The sequence below is a fragment of the Peromyscus californicus genome, unplaced genomic scaffold (assembly GCF_007827085.1).
Source record: "Peromyscus californicus insignis strain IS unplaced genomic scaffold, ASM782708v3 Scaffold_8__1_contigs__length_139910024, whole genome shotgun sequence".
NCBI classification, from domain to species: Eukaryota; Metazoa; Chordata; class Mammalia; order Rodentia; family Cricetidae; genus Peromyscus; species Peromyscus californicus.
In genome coordinates this window covers 67,791,963-67,809,733 of record NW_026294606.1, presented here as the reverse complement: position 1 = coordinate 67,809,733, position 17,771 = coordinate 67,791,963, and the positions used below count along the sequence as shown (strand labels likewise).

General features: G+C 44.0%; 1 protein-coding gene across 1 annotated transcript in view; it reads right to left on the bottom strand.

The window, feature by feature from the left end:
- The window catches only part of Mrc1 (mannose receptor C-type 1), a 92,116-nt gene extending 77,581 nt beyond the window's left edge, over positions 1-14,535 (bottom strand). Inside the window, exons 1-2 of the mRNA XM_052728935.1 lie at positions 14,299-14,535; positions 2,653-3,054 (exon numbers count right to left, since the gene is read on the bottom strand). Of these exons, the coding sequence (XP_052584895.1) occupies positions 2,653-3,054; positions 14,299-14,359 (463 nt within the window). The 5' untranslated portion in view covers positions 14,360-14,535. The remainder of the gene's footprint in view (positions 1-2,652; positions 3,055-14,298) is intronic.
- Positions 14,536-17,771: the final 3,236 nt, after the last annotated feature.

Genomic DNA, 17,771 nt, shown 5'->3' with positions numbered 1-17,771 from the left:
CAATTCTTCATAAAAATAATTCAGACTCTTGTGTCATCCTCATGTACTAATTCAGAATCTGAGTGGAGGACAGAGCTTGCAATCTGCACATTTTTACAAGTTTATCGGATGTTTCTTAAACTCATTGAAGTGTGACGGTCACTACCCTAAGTACTATGCACATTTGCCTCAAGCAAATGGCAGAACAGAAAGATGGGGACCTACTACTGTATTTTTAAATAAAATAAGGTAGGCCTGGTGGTATAGACCTGTAATTCCAGCTACTCAGGAGACTAAGGCAAGAAGACTTCAAGTTTAATGTTACCTGGGCAGCAAAGTAAGTTTTGGCCTGGGCAACCTAGTGAGACCCTACCTCAAAATAAAAAGCAAAACCTAAAACGACTGAGGACAGAGCTCAGCAGGAGAGCACATGCCCAGAATGTGTGCAGCCTTACTTTTAACCCCCAGAACTGTGAAAAAAGAAGTAAATAAGTTCAAAGAGATGACCTCTAACACTATTATCCTCAAATTGAATCCCTCAACTTGACAATTGTCCCCTTCTTAGAATTGGACACAATCGAGTTTGAGTAAGCCTGTCCTGCCCTTTGAGTTTTCTATTGCGTTTCCCCTGGTAGGTGCTGTTACTTGGGTTGCCTCTCTTGGAATTTCTAAGTTTATATCATGTTCAATAAATCCCCAGAAATAACTCTTTTCTGAATTCGACCCTGGGCAACTTCAGTTTCTACTCTTATCTTCTCTTTAGATGGACAGAAAACAGAAAGCAGACAAATAACCCCTTTACAAGGAACTGGCTTCCTGTACTGTATCACTGTGATAAGCGAGGTACAGCCCATCTCGGCAGCCCCTGCCACGAAGTCATTTTGGAATAAGTTTCCCCTGTCCCCAAAGGCCTGTTCTTCCTCTGACCTTGACGTTGTTCTAGATAACGTCGCACAATAGCCAAGTATCCAAATGTGACCTGGGGTTGCAGCATCATCTGACTCAAGAGAGCAGCCTACAAAGTTTGAGCCTCTTTTGAACTGTCTTGTTTTACTGTCTGATTCTGAGTGAATGAAATTTGACCAAGACAGGGGGAATGTGGTGATATTGTGTGCCCCAATATATTGTGCACCCTAATAAACTTATCTGGTGTCAGAGAACAGAACAGCCACTAGATAGACATAGAGGCCAGAAAATGGTGGTGCACACACCTTTAATCCTACCACTTGGGAGACAGAGATCCATCCGGATCTCTGTGAGTTCAATGCCACACTGGAAACCACCAGGAATGGTAACACACACCTTTAATCTCAGGAAGTGATGGCAGGAAGCAGAAAGTTATATAAGGCATGAGGACCAGGAACTAAGTTTGTTAAGCTTTTAGGCTTTTAGCAGCAGTTCAGCTGGGATCCATCTGGATGAGGACACAGAGGCTTCCAGTTTGAGGAAACAAGATCAGCTGAGGAATTGGCAGGGTGAGGTTAGCTGTGGCTTGTTCTGTTTCTCTGATCTTTCAGCATTCACCCATTCATCTGGCTCCCATGTTTTTTATTAATAAGGCCCTTTAAGATTTGTGTTACAGGGGAAACTAAAGACTCTGACTTTATTTCTCCCTTGGTAGCTCAAAGAATCCACTTCAAATAAAGCAATTATCCTCCCTGTTCATGCTGTCTCTTTCTATGGCAGGTGACTAAATATGTCTGCTAATTCATGAGTTAGTTCTTCAGTTTGAATAATCCAGAATAATTATTGTCTCTAAATACCCTAGTGTGACAGAATAAATTAGAAACACTCAGAGTTTCATTCCAGGAAATCTGAAGTAAAGAATGTTCTTGGGATCATTTCTCCAGAGAGATCTTAACCTTACCCTGGAGGTAAGGAAAAGTGTGGTTAGATGCTGTGGGATGGTCTGTATGTCAAATGTGTTGCTCTGATTGGTCAATAAATAAAACACTGATTGGCCATTGGCTAGGCAGGAAGAGTAGGCGGGACAAGAGAGGAGACTAAAGCTGGGAAGTGGAAGGCTGAGTCAGAGAGACACTGCCAGCTGCCATGATGAGAAATAGCATGTGAAGATGCTGGTAAGCCATGAGCTATGTGGCAAGGTATAGATTTATAGAAATGGATTAATTTAAGCTGTAAGAACAGTTAGTAAGAAGCCTGCCACGGCCATACAGTTTGTAACCAATATAAGTCTCTGTGTTTCCTTGGTCGGGTCTGAGCGGCTGTGGGACTGGCGGGTGAGAGAGATTTGTCCTGACTGTGGACCAGGCAGGAAAACTCTAGCTACAGTTAGAGCTAAGGAGACAATCTCTTGTGTCGAATAGGAGGCTTCTGGTCAAAGGCCACAATGAAACACTCCCGAAAGCTATAACTCATTGCTTAAAAATAAGTAATATAAAGGCATTGAAGGTAATTTTTACTATGAATTACCAATAACTAATGGTTACCGGGAACATTTTCTCACACTTATTCACTATTATGTCTGTTTAGAAACAGAATAATTCAAAAGCTCCAAGTAATGACTTACTGTTTTTTGAACAGACCACACTAGGGCATGTTTATTTCCTTCAGTGTCAAACAAGGAGACAATGATAAAAGATAAAATAATAAAATGATAAAATAAATAATAAAATGATAAAAGATAAAAGATGAAGCTCTCTAAGCCCTTACCTTCATAACCCCTCGAGCACAAGTCATCTGTGGTTCCGTAGATCTTCCATCTGCTCCACAAACCGGAACCTTTATAAAGCTTGATATTCTTTTCTTGTCTGTTGCCGTAGTTAAAATACAACTCTGTGCCCTTGAGTCCAAAGAGTGTGTCGTTTTTGCACTCCCACTTCTGAAATTCGCTTTTCGAGTCGCAGGCATACAGAGTGACCGAGGCCCAGTCGGTTTTCGATGACACACCCAAGCACAATTTGAAAGAGACACTCATAACCTGTGATTCCGACACCCATCGGAATTTCTGGGATTCGGCTTCTGGGTTGCAACTTGATGTCTGAACTGAGCTGGCACTTAGAGCATCCACACAGCGCTTGTGATCTTCATTGTATATTAAGAATTGCCTCGTGTCTGTTCAGAAAAAAATGAAAGAAAAGATGCTTAAGGATGTTCACATAATGTGGGCAGTGTTTTAGGACAAAAGTTCCCAGACTTCCATTTCCCTGAAGAGTTATAATTCCAAGGAAACTGGTCGAGGTAACTGTGTCTTGGGATGCTTATTTCCCTCCTGGAAGCTGGATGGAGAGACTGGAGGAGGGAATTAGTAGTTGAAGTAAATGAGTCCGGATAGCTTTGGCTCATCTTATGTGGCTGATTAAAGGGACTTCCTTTGATGGAAAAAAAAAATCAAGAAAAACAATTGGTAAGCACAAATTTCCCTCTCTATGAATTCCTGTCAAGGTCTTTCCTTTCTGTTTACTTTTAAAGAATATACAGGGAAAATAAAAGATGGATTTTTTTTGACAGAAATGTACACTAACTACTTCTTGTGACATTTTCCTAAATTTCTTTGTATAGTTTTTTCCAAATGAGTTGGTAGGGTTGTAGGTTCCTGAGAATCTGAAAAAAAAAATGATCTCAGTTATTCTTAATCAAAGCATTCTGGGGTGGAAGGAGGGAGGTGGAAGGGGAAGGGAAAGAGAGCAGGAACACCACAATCCGGAGAGTCCCTTCCTATTTCCTGAGGGTTTTCAAAAGAGTACTTCTGTTTCCCCTTCTCAACTCCCCAGCGCAGTTGGCGCTACCTACACTCTGAGGTCAAGTCTAAGACCTTTGCCTTAAAGCCTGTAATGAATCATGGCCTCAAAGGCCATTGTCTCCTGACACACTTGCTCCTCTCTCTGTCATGCCCACACTGGACGTGACCACCTGCCTCTCCTCACCCATATTCCTAATTCTTGCCACTCTCTTCTGGGGTGCTTTATGTCATAAATATGTTATATGTGCCATATGTTATAAATATGTTAAGCTCCACACAGCATAGATCCAGAACATGTTACCACTTGCTTCTCTGGAGTTGACAACTGTCCCCAACATATGCCACACCTGACTAGGTCACCTGTGTAGACCTAGTTCCCACACCTGTGTTGACCTCCTTCCCACACCTGACCTCACTTTGTTGCTGTCCCTGAGTCAGTGTGACAAGGTGAGTTACTTTCTTCCTCAACAAAAGTTAACATTTTACAAGTAGGGTGCTTTCCTCATGATAAAACACAGGAGAAAATGAAATAAGACTTTTTAAAACCCACTATGAGCATTTATCATCCACGCACACTAGTTAACCTCCTCTAATTTGAGCAGTCTGAAACTCTTCCATTTAACTTAGTTCTTCCCGCTGTGTTTTCCTAGCTAGTCTTGCCCCTCCGCTTTTGAGAGCGTGGCTGGGTGTAATCTCAGCATTAATCACACATCTATCTTTCACTTTAGATTTCAGTCATTTTGGTTGGATTATTGGCTGGCCTTATTAAAAACCCTTATTAAAAGAAAAAGCAAACCAGGAGGAGACAGCCATTCACTGACGGTAAAGGACAGGAAAGTCTGTACATGGAGCACAGCCTCCTTTCAGAGGCCTTTACTTTTATGTGCCTAATTTTCATCTGTAGTTCATCTTAATTTCACTCTAGTCACAGTAGTGTTTTCATGAAGTGCATTAGTTAGGTTTCCATGATGTCGTAAAACACCATAACCAAAAGCAACTTGGTGAGGAAAGGGTTGATCTCAGCCTTCAACTCTTAGGCCACACTCCATCATCCAGGGAATGAAAGAACACTGCTTCCTGACTTGCTCCCTTTGGCTTGCTCAGCCTGCTTTATAGAACCCATGGCCCCATGTCCAGGGTCAGTACAACCCCAGTGAGCTGGGCCCTCTCACAGCAATCATTAATCAAGAAAATGCCCTTCTAACTTGCCTATGGGCCATCTGAGGGAGGCAGTTCCTCAATCGAAGTTCCTCTTTCCAAATAATTCTAGCCTGTGCCAAGTTTGGAGGAAAAAAAGAGAAAACAGCCAGGGCATGAACCAATATCCAGTCTTTTCTTTCTCAAGGCATCATCATGCACCCGGATTCACAAACCAAATCCACTAGTCACCCTGGGTTCCCAGCTCTCTCTCTCCCCCCCCCCTTCCTCCTTCCTTCCCTCGCTCCCTCATCCACCCCTGCAGATTCTGTGTGCAGTCTGCGGGGGTGGACGAGGAAGAGCCGCAGCATACATTTCCTCCTCCATTCGCTTCTCTCCAATGTTACTGTCACCAGTCTGTGTCATGCCATCATGGTCTTGCTCCACTCTCAACTCTTTTTTTTTAAATTTTTTTCTTTTCAACTTCAGATTTTTTTAAATTTAATTTCTTTTTATTTTTTTATTTTATAATTTAATTTAATTTTACATATCAGCCACGGATTCCCTTGTCCTCCCCCCTCCCCCCTTCCCCCCAGCCCACCCCCTATTCCCATCTCCTCCAGGGCAAAGATTCCCCTGGGGATTGAGTTCAACCTGGTAGATTCAGTTCAGGCAGGTCCAGTCCCCTCCTCCCAGGCTGAGCTAAGTATCCCTGCATAAGCCCCAGGTTCCAAACAGCCAGCTCATGCACTGAGGACAGGTCCCAGTCCCACTGCCTGGATGCCTCCCAAACAGTTCAAGCTAATCAGCTGTCTCACTTATCCAGAAGGCCTGATCCAGTTGGGGGCTCCTCAGCTATTGGTTCATAGTTTATGTGTTTCCATTCGTTTGGTTATTTGTTCCTGTGCTTTTTCCAATCTTGGTCTCAACAATTCTTGCTCATACAAACCCTCCTCTTTCTCGCCAACTGGACTCCTGGAGCTCTACCTGGGGCCTGGCCATGGATCTCTGCATCCGGTTCCCTCAGTCATTGGATGAGATTTCTAGCAAGACAATTAGGGTGTTTGGCCATCCTATCAGTAGGTCAAGCTATGCCACTCTTGGGCATATACCTAAGGAATGCTCAATCATACCACAAAAGCACTTTCTCAGCTATGTTCATATCAGCATTGTTTGTAATAGCCAGAACCTGGAAACAACCTAGGCGCCTTTCAACTGAAGAATGGATAAATAAAATGTGGTACATATACACAATGGAATACTACTCAGCAGAGAAAAACAGTGGCATCATGAGGTTTGCAGGCAAATGGATGGATCTAGAAAAAAAATCATCCTGAGTGAGGTAACCCAGACTAAGAAAGACAAACATGGTATGTACTCACTCATAGGAGGATACTAGATGTAAAACAAAGATGACCAGACTGCTACTCACATCACCAGGGAGGCTACCTAGAAAATAGGACCCTAAGAAAGACACAGGGATCGCCCAATGACAGAGAAATGGATGAGATCTACATGAACAACTTGAACATGAGTGGGGGTAATGAAGGGCAAGGTTCGAGGGAAAGAGAGCTTGGGGGAGCGGGAGATCCCAGCTGGATCAAGAACAGAGAGGGAGAACAAGAAATAAGAGACCATGATAAATGAAGACCACATGAGAATAGGAAGAAGTAAAGTGCTAGAGAGGCCCACAGAAATCCACAAAGATACCCCCACAATAGACTACTGGCAATGGGTGAGAGAAAGCCCGAACTGACCCACTCTCAACTCTTTTTGAAATAGAATTGTGGAGACATATAACTCCTGATGACCCAGTTTCCTTTGAGGAGATGGTCCTGACATGTCTCTGTACTGCAAATCCTTCCCCACATAACAGTTGTTGCATCCACTGAACCACATGGAAGAGTGGGATTATGTGTATTCTTGCCATCTCTTCACTGGATTGCCCTGCATGCATTGTTCTGGTTGAATACTCACTGGTTATCACAGTAGTTTTGTTGCTTTTCTATCTTAAGGGGTTGGGAGGAAAATGTGTTTCTAATGAAAAAGTTGGTTTTCTAACTGCAGAATCCCTTCAGGACTGGAACCACTGAACCCAGGAGGAGAGCATCTGTCTTTCCTGGACAGGGAGCCATCCGATCGTGACACCGCTCACTCTCACTCCTCATCACTCAACCCCATGGCCCCTCAGCCTCTGCTCTCACCCTCACTTACCACCTTCAGCTCTGGGACTTTCTGTTACTCAACACTCCTGGCTGGTTGCTAGTTTAGCTACTTCATGGTCCCAGCTTAAGTGTCAGTCCCTCCATGAGCTGGCCACCCTCACTCATGTCACTCCTCCCTTTTCTGATACCCACAAACATCTTAAAGTATATGCTCTCCTTTTATCTGTGAGCTTTGTGAAGGTTGGGGATTTTTGAGACAGCCTCGCCTTGAATTCTTTACGGCACAGAGGCAGGTCTCGAACTCCTGAACCTCTCGCCTCTGTCTTCCGAGTACTGAGATAACAGGCACGTGCCACCCAATCTTGTTTACTTATTCTCATTGTGTCTGGTTTTGCTATAATATAAATTCCATGAGAAGGACCTGGCCCCTCTGGTTCAATACTATCATCTTTCTTCATAAAGCATAAATAATTTTTCAATAAATCTTAGTTGAATGAATGACTCCTGTAACTTGAGTGCTTTTACTCACACAAGTTATTTATTCAACAGTGGGTTCATGATTACGGGACTATTTTAAATGAGTATTCTTCCCTGCAAACTTACCTTCCCCCAGACACATCTATAAGCGTTTGGATTCCTGAGAAGGGTGCTGGCTGAGTTGCTACTAAAATACACACTTTTCTGTGCTTGCTTCCTGTGCTTCTCCTTTGCCGTTGGAGCAGAGCAAATGTGATGTCGCTGCTCTTGGACAATGCCAGGAAATGCAACGTTATCACGCCGTGCTGGCAGAGACACAGGCTTCATCCTCCCAATGGTCCGCACACAGTTTCTCTTTCACCATTGTCTCTGTCCAATGCCTCTGGTTTAGAAAGTCGTACATCTTCCTCCCAGAAGACGTTTAAGACCTTGACCAAAAGTCAGCTTGGGGCATCACTGCCATTTCTAAGAGTACCCGTGGAATGCATTTGTAAACATTCTTATTCTTGTCCATACAAGAAATGCCACAAAGCTGACCACATAGGGACAGACAGACAGCTGCGGTCATTTCTCTGCAGTCTCACTATAGACCAGGATATCTTAAGATTTTTCTTTAATACTTATAGACTAGAAACATAATTATTACAAGGTTCTCCATTCATCTTTATCTTTCTCATCTCATACCTGCTTTACCATGAGTACTTGGCAAACATCTTCTGTGCTGAGTGTTGTACTGGTGACAATATGAAGAGTTCAAAAATATTCATTTCTTTCCCACACCAAGGACACATGCTGCTGTGGTTATTTCAAGGACCAAAGATGAATAAATGTAAAAATATATTTTGGAAAGCAGGTGATAAGTTTCAATAACAATATCTCAGATAAAATAACAACAATAATAATAACTTAAGAGGGGCCTAGGGGTGAGTGAAGTGGGTAAAGTTGTCTGTATCCAAGCCTGACTACCTGAGTTCGATCCCTGGGACCCATGTGACATAAGGAAAGAAATGATTCCCACAAGTTGTCCTCTGACCTCAACCTAAATTCCAGGGCAAGCACATGCATAGCAGAAGACTAAGTATCCAACAAGGTGTGAGTTTTCTTCTAGGCATGTTTTAAAATTATTCTGTAACATGAAACAAAGTAATTAATGTCAAAATCTACCAGCAAAGAAATGCAGTCCTAAAGGGGGAGTATTCGGGGATAGAAATATAATACACTATACTCCCCTAATACACTTTTAGATTTTCTATACTGTCGAGTAAAATACTGACACTAAAACACATAGGAAAATAACTTCTGGAAGACAGAGGAGCTGAATTAGAAAGGATAGAAAAGAACTCTGTAATAGTTATTGTCTGAATCATCCTTTATTTCTCAGCTTCTGCAGTGTTCTACACAGTGGCACAAGTCCCAAAATGTCAAGAGGATCTCTCTGCCTGGGACATTTTATGACAAGAGTCTGCACACAGGGCAGATTTGGTGGCTCAGAGAATTCACATCCCCTGTAAGGAGTGTATCCCCTGACTTGTGGAAAGGCATAGACACCCCGTTGCTGTGGATTCTGGAGGACAGTGGGGATCCTGTTACAGTGCCACCCAGGTCTCCACTGCAAATCTGAGTTCCTCACAGTGATCACGGGCATAATTACACATTTTTCCTTCCCATCTCACTTCCCGATTTGTCCAGGCAGTGTTTCCTGAGACGGCTTCCCAATAAAACTACAGCTATCCAATGTCATCTTCTGCAAGACTCCAGACAAAAGATAGACCATGTGTCTGTTAACCCCAGTAAATGAAGTTTAAACAATACCAACCACCTCCCCAACCCTAGAACCAAGTGGGAAATGCTCACCATGCCATGCACCTCAAACACACAAAAGGCTATGCTGGAAGGGGGGAGAGGGCAATGATTGAGGCTGAACAATGTTGGACGAAAGGGTGAAGGAAAATGAGTTATCTTATTTTTCACTTTGATCCTTTGTTCATTCACTAGCAAGTCAGAGAGATTACTAATTTATGTCACTCCCCGTGGTCACTTGGAGAGGCATAAATTAACAAAATCGATTCTGAGCTCAAAGGAAAAAAAAAAGGAGGCATGAAATTTTCCAATACCCTTCTTGTTTCCCTAAAAGTGTAAGTTCTACACCTTCCCTGTTACTTAGTCCCATCTTGCAGGAAGGAGGCCTTCTCCACTGCCCGATGATCCCTTGTTCCATCTGTGTCCTGAAGCCATCCCTTCAGACTCCACCGTCTCCTAACCCATCAGCTTCCCAACAGCTGCCTCTTCCCCAGCTTAGGAACAACAAACACCAGCAGGTATGAAATTGGCTCTGCATACTGTTTTGTTTTGTTTTATTTTTTGTACATATAGTCATACCGACAGACTCATCTTGGGTATCCACCACTCAGGACATAATCAGAGCTTTAGCACTTGCTAGCAGAAAATGAGAGTCCACTGCTCACCAGCTTTGTGACTTTGCTAAGTTTCTTAGTTTTCTGCGCTTTCAAACTATCAAATCAACAGTGAACCATATAGTACCTACTGTGTCTGCAAGAATTAAATGAGACCGTCTAAAGTGCCTAGAACAGTCACTGATGCAGAAATGACTCTATACATGTTCCTTATCCTCATCAGGAGTGTGGAGAAAACAGGCTTGTTCTGGGTGTAAGGCAGTTCAGCACAGCATGAAACCGGAAACAAACAAACAAACAAAAGAGATGATGAAGCAGCTAAGCAAAAAGACAGTGAACCAAAGGACAGTGAAAGTTTGAAGAAGTCACGTGGTCCACAAGGGGTGTGTTGGAGGGTCTGTGACTTCCTGTGTCAAACTCATCATTTCAGCCTCAACATCCTCATCTATAAACTGGGGTTAATATTCTCTGAGGGCATCACTGAGAATCTCTCACTGACAGGCTGCAAGGTAAAGCACTCACAATGCCTTTCTTCCTAAAGAAAACTTAGTAAATATTGATTCCCTTCTCCCCTCTTGAAAAGAAAAAAAGTTGATGCAAATCCGAATATCTAAGACCACCTTTTAATGTACTGTTGTTTTGAATCCCACATGTCTTTCCTGATTAAAACAGGCCAGCTAGTCACTGATGTCCCCTCTCAGCCTCAATGCCAGAAACCATACTCAGGAGCTGAGTGTGACTGGCTCACTGACCTCTAAAACCCACTTACTCTTCAAAGCCTGGCTGTTTTCCAGGTAGTAAAACATGCTGTCACTTTCCTTTCTGCCCTATGTGAAACTATGGCCTCCAGCTCTGTGCTGTGTTTTAGCTCCATTAGTTGTGTGCATGTGTGTGTGTGTATGTGTGTGTGTATTATGTTTTATATAGTTTTATATCTATAACTATACAAACTATATATATAGTTAAACTATATATAATTAAACTATGCGTATTATACATATAGTTATATATAACTATATACAAAATGTTATATATGGTGCTATCAATAATATTATGTTTGTGTCTATGTATTTAATACCTATAGATTAAAATTTAAAGTTATGGGACTGACCAGATAGCTCAGTGGGTGAAAACACTTTCTACCAAGCCTGATCTACCAAGCCTAAGTTTGATCACCAGGACCCCAGGGTGATAGGAATGAACCAAATCCTGAAAGTTGTCTTCTGACCTTCACATAAATGCCATGGCAAGACCAGGTCCACACACGACAGACATAATAAATTAAAACGTAATAAAAAATTATGCTTAGCTAATATCAATCTAACCTAGGTATCTATTCCAAGGATAAGAGAAAATGGGCTCTCAAACAGGAGGTTTGAGGAATCTGTGGAAAAGATCACAGTAGCAAACGAATAGAAACCTGGAGAATGTTTTCACCAAACTGAACTCAAGTAAATAAATAAGCTTAAGCATCCATGTCATAAGGATGTATTTAAAGTGAAATCAAAGTTTTCAAGGACGACTGTGAGAGTGGATACTGCAATCACAACATGACAATTAGAGTAATTCTTTTCCTGGCCTTAGATGAAGACAGTGAAACAGGTTACACATGAGAGCAAATGCTCCTGCATGACGTCAGTGTCAGAATCACAACTGAGCCGCTTCCCATCTACGTTGCGCTCCCCATATGTTCCAGCAGGGATGATCTAACTCGTTCACTTGGCTTTATATGATGGCAAGAAATCAAGGGGGCTGGAAGAGCAAGAGTTGGAAGTGAATGACATCCTGGGTTGACTTCTACCTGCCAAACAGTGGCCTTCTAGGCATTTGACTGCCCACGCCTATCGCCATCATCAGAATGCATCGTTTCCAAGGTAGCACTTGTGCTAATGAATGACTCATGATCCTAAGGCTTTTCTCTCATACCATGACTTCCTCCCATTTTTATAGTTTGGGCTTCCCATCATGTGACACTCCGCTTTGCTGTGTCCTGAGATCTGGGAAGTTGCCCTGTTGCCTTGTGGCACCAGCCAGCTAGAATCTGTTGCTTGCTTTTCTCTTCCTACTTCTGCTTCGATGGCCTCAGGGTGGTAGTTGGAAATGAACCATGGTGGGATTATCAGTTAGTGTTCTATGTTTGTTTTTGCTTACAAACAAGTTCTTCAGTTTACCAGCACACCATTGTCCATGAGCCAAACCTACCAAATTACACTTCTCTGCTTAGTCCAAATTCAGTTTCCAACAGCTCTCACAATGTCTCCACTCTGATCAGGACTCCCCACATACAAACACTGGCAATAATGCTTGAGAGGCAGCAGGCAAGCCAGCAGAGCAAGGAGGACAAGGGGGGCCCTCTATTAACCTCCCTAGACTCCCAAGGCATAGGGAGTCCATCAGTGGCATCCAGACACAGATGGATAACGTAGTACTGGGGTGGGGTGGGTGCTCCCTTGGGGGGTGAAGAAAAAGTTCTGTGTTATCAGGTGGCAAGGAGATCATCCTATGGGTCCTGTGAGTTGATGGGAAACTAGGAAAGGGGGTCCTGAGAACTCAGGTGTCCTTTAATTAGCTGCCAACTAAGCGAGTGTTCTGATTTTACCCTTCCGGACTTGGGCTATAGGGACCACAAGAAAATAAAAGAAGCCTAGCAGGCTCCTAGGCCAGGGATGGCTCAACAGGTCAAGGTGTTTGCTGCCAGGCCTGACAACTTGGATTTGATACCTGGGACCCACATAGTGGAATCTTCTGACCTCCACATGAATTCTATGGCACGCTCAATAAATATAAGTACAATAAAACTCTTTTAAAATAAATAAATGAATAGTAAAAAGAGGCTGGGGGCATGGCTCTACAGCAGAATACATACCTAGAAGCCCCCAGTGAGGGGCTGAAAATCACAGGCTCTGGTTTAACACAAAAATATCTGGATCTGGAAGGGACTCTGGTGGCCCTACTTTTTGTTTCTTTTTTTATTCTCTAGAGAGACCTGCAGGACCTCACACTCCATGTTCCCATATCTATGCCTGCAAAGAGACCTGCGGGACACTCTGTCCCAGTATCTGTGCCCAAAAAGACCTACAGGACCTCGTTCTCTGTGTCCCAGTATCTGTGCTCCAAGAGCTTTGCAGGACCTCACACTCTGTCCCAGTATCTGTGCCCAGAGGGACCCGCAGGACCTCACACTCTGTCCCAGTCTCTGTGCCCACAAAGAGAAAGGCATTAGGGAGGCATTCTGCTGTCTCAAGGAGGGAAACATTCCTCAGAAAATTGAGGAAAATTTTATCAAACAGCTCCCTAGAGAACTTCCTGCATCAGCTGTCACAGCAGGACATGGGCTAAGACCAAGGGTACACACTGTGTCCAGCAGGCATTAGTTGTCTGGTGGAAATGAAGGGCGATAAGAAGCCAAAATAGTCTCAAAATAGACCTGGGAGTGAAAATTCTCCCAGGCCCTCTCGTTCTGATGCTTCAGTCCAGAGAAATGCCAACTCGGCAATGCCTTTGAGCAGCTCCAAAGCCCTGGTCATTCCTAAGGACACATCGACCACCGTCTTTACCATCAAACACATCCACTTCTGAGAGAGTCTGAACAGTTCTGGATACAGATCAAGAGGGACTTTCTAGCAATAAAGGTTTTGAATGAAGATCCATGCATCCCCCTTAGGGCCTTCCTTGTTACCTAGCCTCTCTATGTCTGTGGACTAGGGCATGTTTATCCTTTACTTTACTGTTAATAACTACTTATGAATGAGTGCATGCTATGTTGTTTGTCTTTCTGGGTCTGGGTTACCTCACTCAGCATGATTTGAGAAGGCCTGTCCCTTTCTGAGCAAATATGGAGGAGGTGGGTTAGGAGGGCAGGAGGTGGGGAGAGAGGAGAGGAGGCTGCAATCGAGATGTAAAATTAATTAATTAATAAACTTTAAAAAAATTATGAATGGCAAGGTTCACGGGAAAAGCCGATTGTGAGAATCACAGAGTCCCCCCCTCAAGGGCAATTCCCCCTCCTCATTCTTTTGTATCAAGGATGAGGGGGAACAACTTCTTTTCCTGCCAGAGATGCTCAGAGGGCATTGCAGGGCATGGGATGGCAATGGTATCAACTGAAAACTAGAAGTAGGGCAAACAAACCACAAAACAAGAAGCCGTTGCACAAACCAGACAGAAATAAAAAGACCTGAGAGATACCCACAGGACAGAGGTGCTGGGGGGCTTCAGTCTGGACAATGCCTAACACTGGAAGGCAGCAGCATTGCTGGTCTCCAGCTTGACTCCCACACTGGCTGCCGGGGGTTGTGGGGGCAGGGGGCAGGTAAAACCGCAAGTATGGTGTGCTCCACTCCTCCTCCAGATGTGCACACGACTCTAAGCATCAACTCCAAACGAAAAGGTGTGCAAAGCCCCCACCTCAGAACAGACTTACCCAATAGCTGAACAGTGAGCGGGATGACCGAGATAAACGCCAGGACTAGGGGAAGCCTCATGGCCCAGCCTGTACCCTTGTCTTCCACTGATGGAAGGGAGGGGAGAGGAAAAAAGAAAGAATACAGCCAGGTCTCCGGGTTGCCCCTCTGCCTAGTCCCAGCTGAAAAGGAGGACAGGGGAAGCTGTCCCTTTTATAGGACTCCTGAATTTAGGAAAACCCTCCACTTGAGAGATATCCTGTCACATGGGGGCGGTTAGAAAAACAGGAATTCAAAGTTACAACTTTGCTTCGTAAGCTCAGGCACAGGGGGAAGGGGAGAGAGGCACACGTGTAGGAGAGAGAGGAGTGAGCGCAGGATGTGGGGAGAAGTGAGGAGCCAGGCCTGGACTGTGGGAGAGAGAGGCAGCCCAGCTGAGCATGGGGAGTGCTCCACAAGTGCTGGGCGGTGACCAGTAGGAGGCCATTCCCTGTGTGGGGAAATTCAAAGTCTCCCGGAGGCAGCTGTGGAGGCTCCCATAGCATGCAGCCTCAATTCTAAAGTCAGAAACGGTGGACTCTGCAAAGGACAGAAACATTTCCTGAAGGTGCAGGTGCAAAGCTGACCCCCCCGCCACCCCAATCCTCTGTATTCCAGGCAGAGCTCGCTCTCTCTCTCTCTCTCTCTCTCTCTCTCTCTCTCTCTCTCTCTCTCTCTCTCTCTCTCCCCCCTTAGAAAGGATCAAAGTTATGGCTCACGAAGAGCTTTGCTCCTGTTGCTAGAAGGAAAATCAAAGAGACCTTCTAAGACACAATCTCAGTGAGGCCAGAAGAGAAAAAGTTCTAGAAGCCTTTCTCTAGAAAGCTGGAGGAAACAATGGCAAAAGTTTTGCCATCAGCTTGTGGCCCAGCCTCAACCATCACAGTCCTCTGGGGTTTGAAAAGGGAAGACCTCTTATTTGCAAACGAAAACTTGGTTTGAGTCCAAAAGATACGTACTGCTTTTTTTTTTTTTTTTTTTTTTCGAGACAGGGTTTCTCTGTGTAGCTTTGCGCCTTTCCTGGATCTCGCTCTGTAGACCAGGCTGGCCTCGAACTCACAGAGATCCGCCTGCCTCTGCCTCCCGAGTGCTGGGATTAAAGGCGTGCGCCACCACCGCCCGGCTTACGTACTGCTTTAATGAAAGTGGAATTCTGTTATAGGATCACTCACTAAGCACCACACCTACCCACCCAAACATGGATTTTTTTCCCCAGGAATACAACAAGAATTAAGAATATTTTGAAATGGATACTAGAGATTAGATAGCCGGGAAAGACCTGAAACTGGAGTACAGGAAATGTCAGTGTTTCAAAAAGACGCTTCTAGAAGACTGGAGATTTAGAAATGTTAAATAAATTATCTGTTTTCAAATGAAAAACTGTAAGCTCCACCAGCTCTGGGGCAAAGTTACACACTTAATTTCCTAATAAAAGCTGTGATTTCTCTCATTAATTTTCTTTAAAAAAAAAAATGACATTGAGGAGGATTCTGGAAGAAGACGTAGAGAGGGGAATCTACCACTCTTTTTCATTCTGCCAAGATTTAACTGACAAACTTCTTCCAAAATTGATGACACACAAATGTTTCATTTTCAAACAGTGCTTAACTGACTTACCAGAAGAAAACCGAAACACATTCTTGCTTTCTAGGTCAGACTGGCCTTGAACTCTTGATCCTCCTGTTTCAGCTTCCTGAGTGCTAGGATGATAAGTGTGTCCCACCATGCCTACTCCGCAAAAATGTTTTCATTGAGTTATTTAGGTTTTTTAAATGCAAGCCATCCAAAGAGTCTTGCCTAATTTAGATTTATGTTGATTTCAGAGGGAAATACAATTTAATTATTATAGGCATCCTTATAGTCATGGTTTGTGAGGGACCAGCCTCCACCTTTTTCCCCAGGGTACTCTTGAGGAGAGAGGGATAAGAGATTTAGATAGAAATATAGAGGGGAGAGAAACAGATAGAAACACAGGATAGCCTCAGGAGGGCCTGAGTACTAATCCACCAGCCCCTTCTGTCTCTTCTACAGGGCTTTTTAAAGGAATGCCAAGGGGTGAAGCAAATGACCTCCCCCTAGCACAGCCAAGTGCAGACCCTTCCAAACACCTGGTAACTACACATGTGGTCAATCCATCCCGTATCCCTGTATGCAGCTCAGATCTCACTAGGAAACCTCTGTAGGCTCCCACAATGGTTTTATTATTCAAATATGTCATACATGCATTTTTGTGAATAACAATCAGATTCAGTAATAAGACCCATGGATTTGAAATAAAGTGAAGCCCACTGTCCCACAAAAGAGTTGTCTCCATAATCTTTATCTTATTGGAACAAAGATTTATCAGGTTAGAAGAGGTTAGTTACCAAGTCCGCTCAAATCCATGGTTTCAGGTGATGGTAGAGTAGGAATTCCCATTGGTCTGTTCTTAAAATAATCTTTGCATTGCCAGGAACTGTTCAAAGTAACACACTTGCACTCCTGGTGTCTCTTCAAAAAAGTATCCAAGTAAGAACTTGACCAAGCAGACTACAACCCACAGCTCCAGAGAAGCTAGGAAACAAAGAAGGCCCTAGAGGGACAGAGATGAATAGATTACCTTGGGAAGGGAAAACAGATGAGATCTCCATGAGTAAACTGGAGGGGGGCGGGGCATAAAAGAGAGAGGGTGAGGGATGAGAAGGGATAGCATGGTCAAGCTGGGGGAGAAATGGAGTGGGAGAGCAATGAAAGAGATATCTTGATAGAGGGAGACATTATGGGGTAAGGGAGAAACCTGGTGCTAGGGAAATTCCCAGGAGTCCCTAAGGATGACCCCAGATCTGACTACTAGCAATAGTGGAGAGGGTGCCTGAGCTGCCTACTCTGGTAATCAGATTGGTGAATACCCGGTCATCATAGAGCCTTCATCCAATAACTGATGGAAGCAGATGCAGAAATCCACAACCAAGCACCAGGCCGAACTCTTGGAAGTCCAGTGGAAGAGAGGGAAGAGGGATTATATGAGCAAGGGAGGTCAAGATCATGATGGGGAAATCTACAGAGCTAACCAAGCTTGCAGGAATGCAACGAACTTCAGACTGACAACCATAGAACCTGCATGAGACCAGACTAGGCCCTCTGCATTCAGAAGACAGTTGTGTAGCTTGGTCTGTTTGAGGGGCCCCTGGCAGTGAGATCAGGATCTATCCCTGGTTGGTACATGAATGGGCTTTCTGCAGCCAGTTACCTATGGTGGGATGCCTTGAACAGCCTTGATGCAGGGGAGGGGCTTGGACCTGCCTCAACTGAATGTACTAGGCTTACTTACTCCCCGTGGGAGATCTTACCCTTTTGGGGGAGGGGATGGGAGGTGGGGGAGGGGAGGTTGTGGGGGAGCTGGAGGAGGGATAAGAGGGGGATCTGTGGTTGGCATGTAAAAATGAATTTAAAAAATTTTAATTAAAAAAAGGAC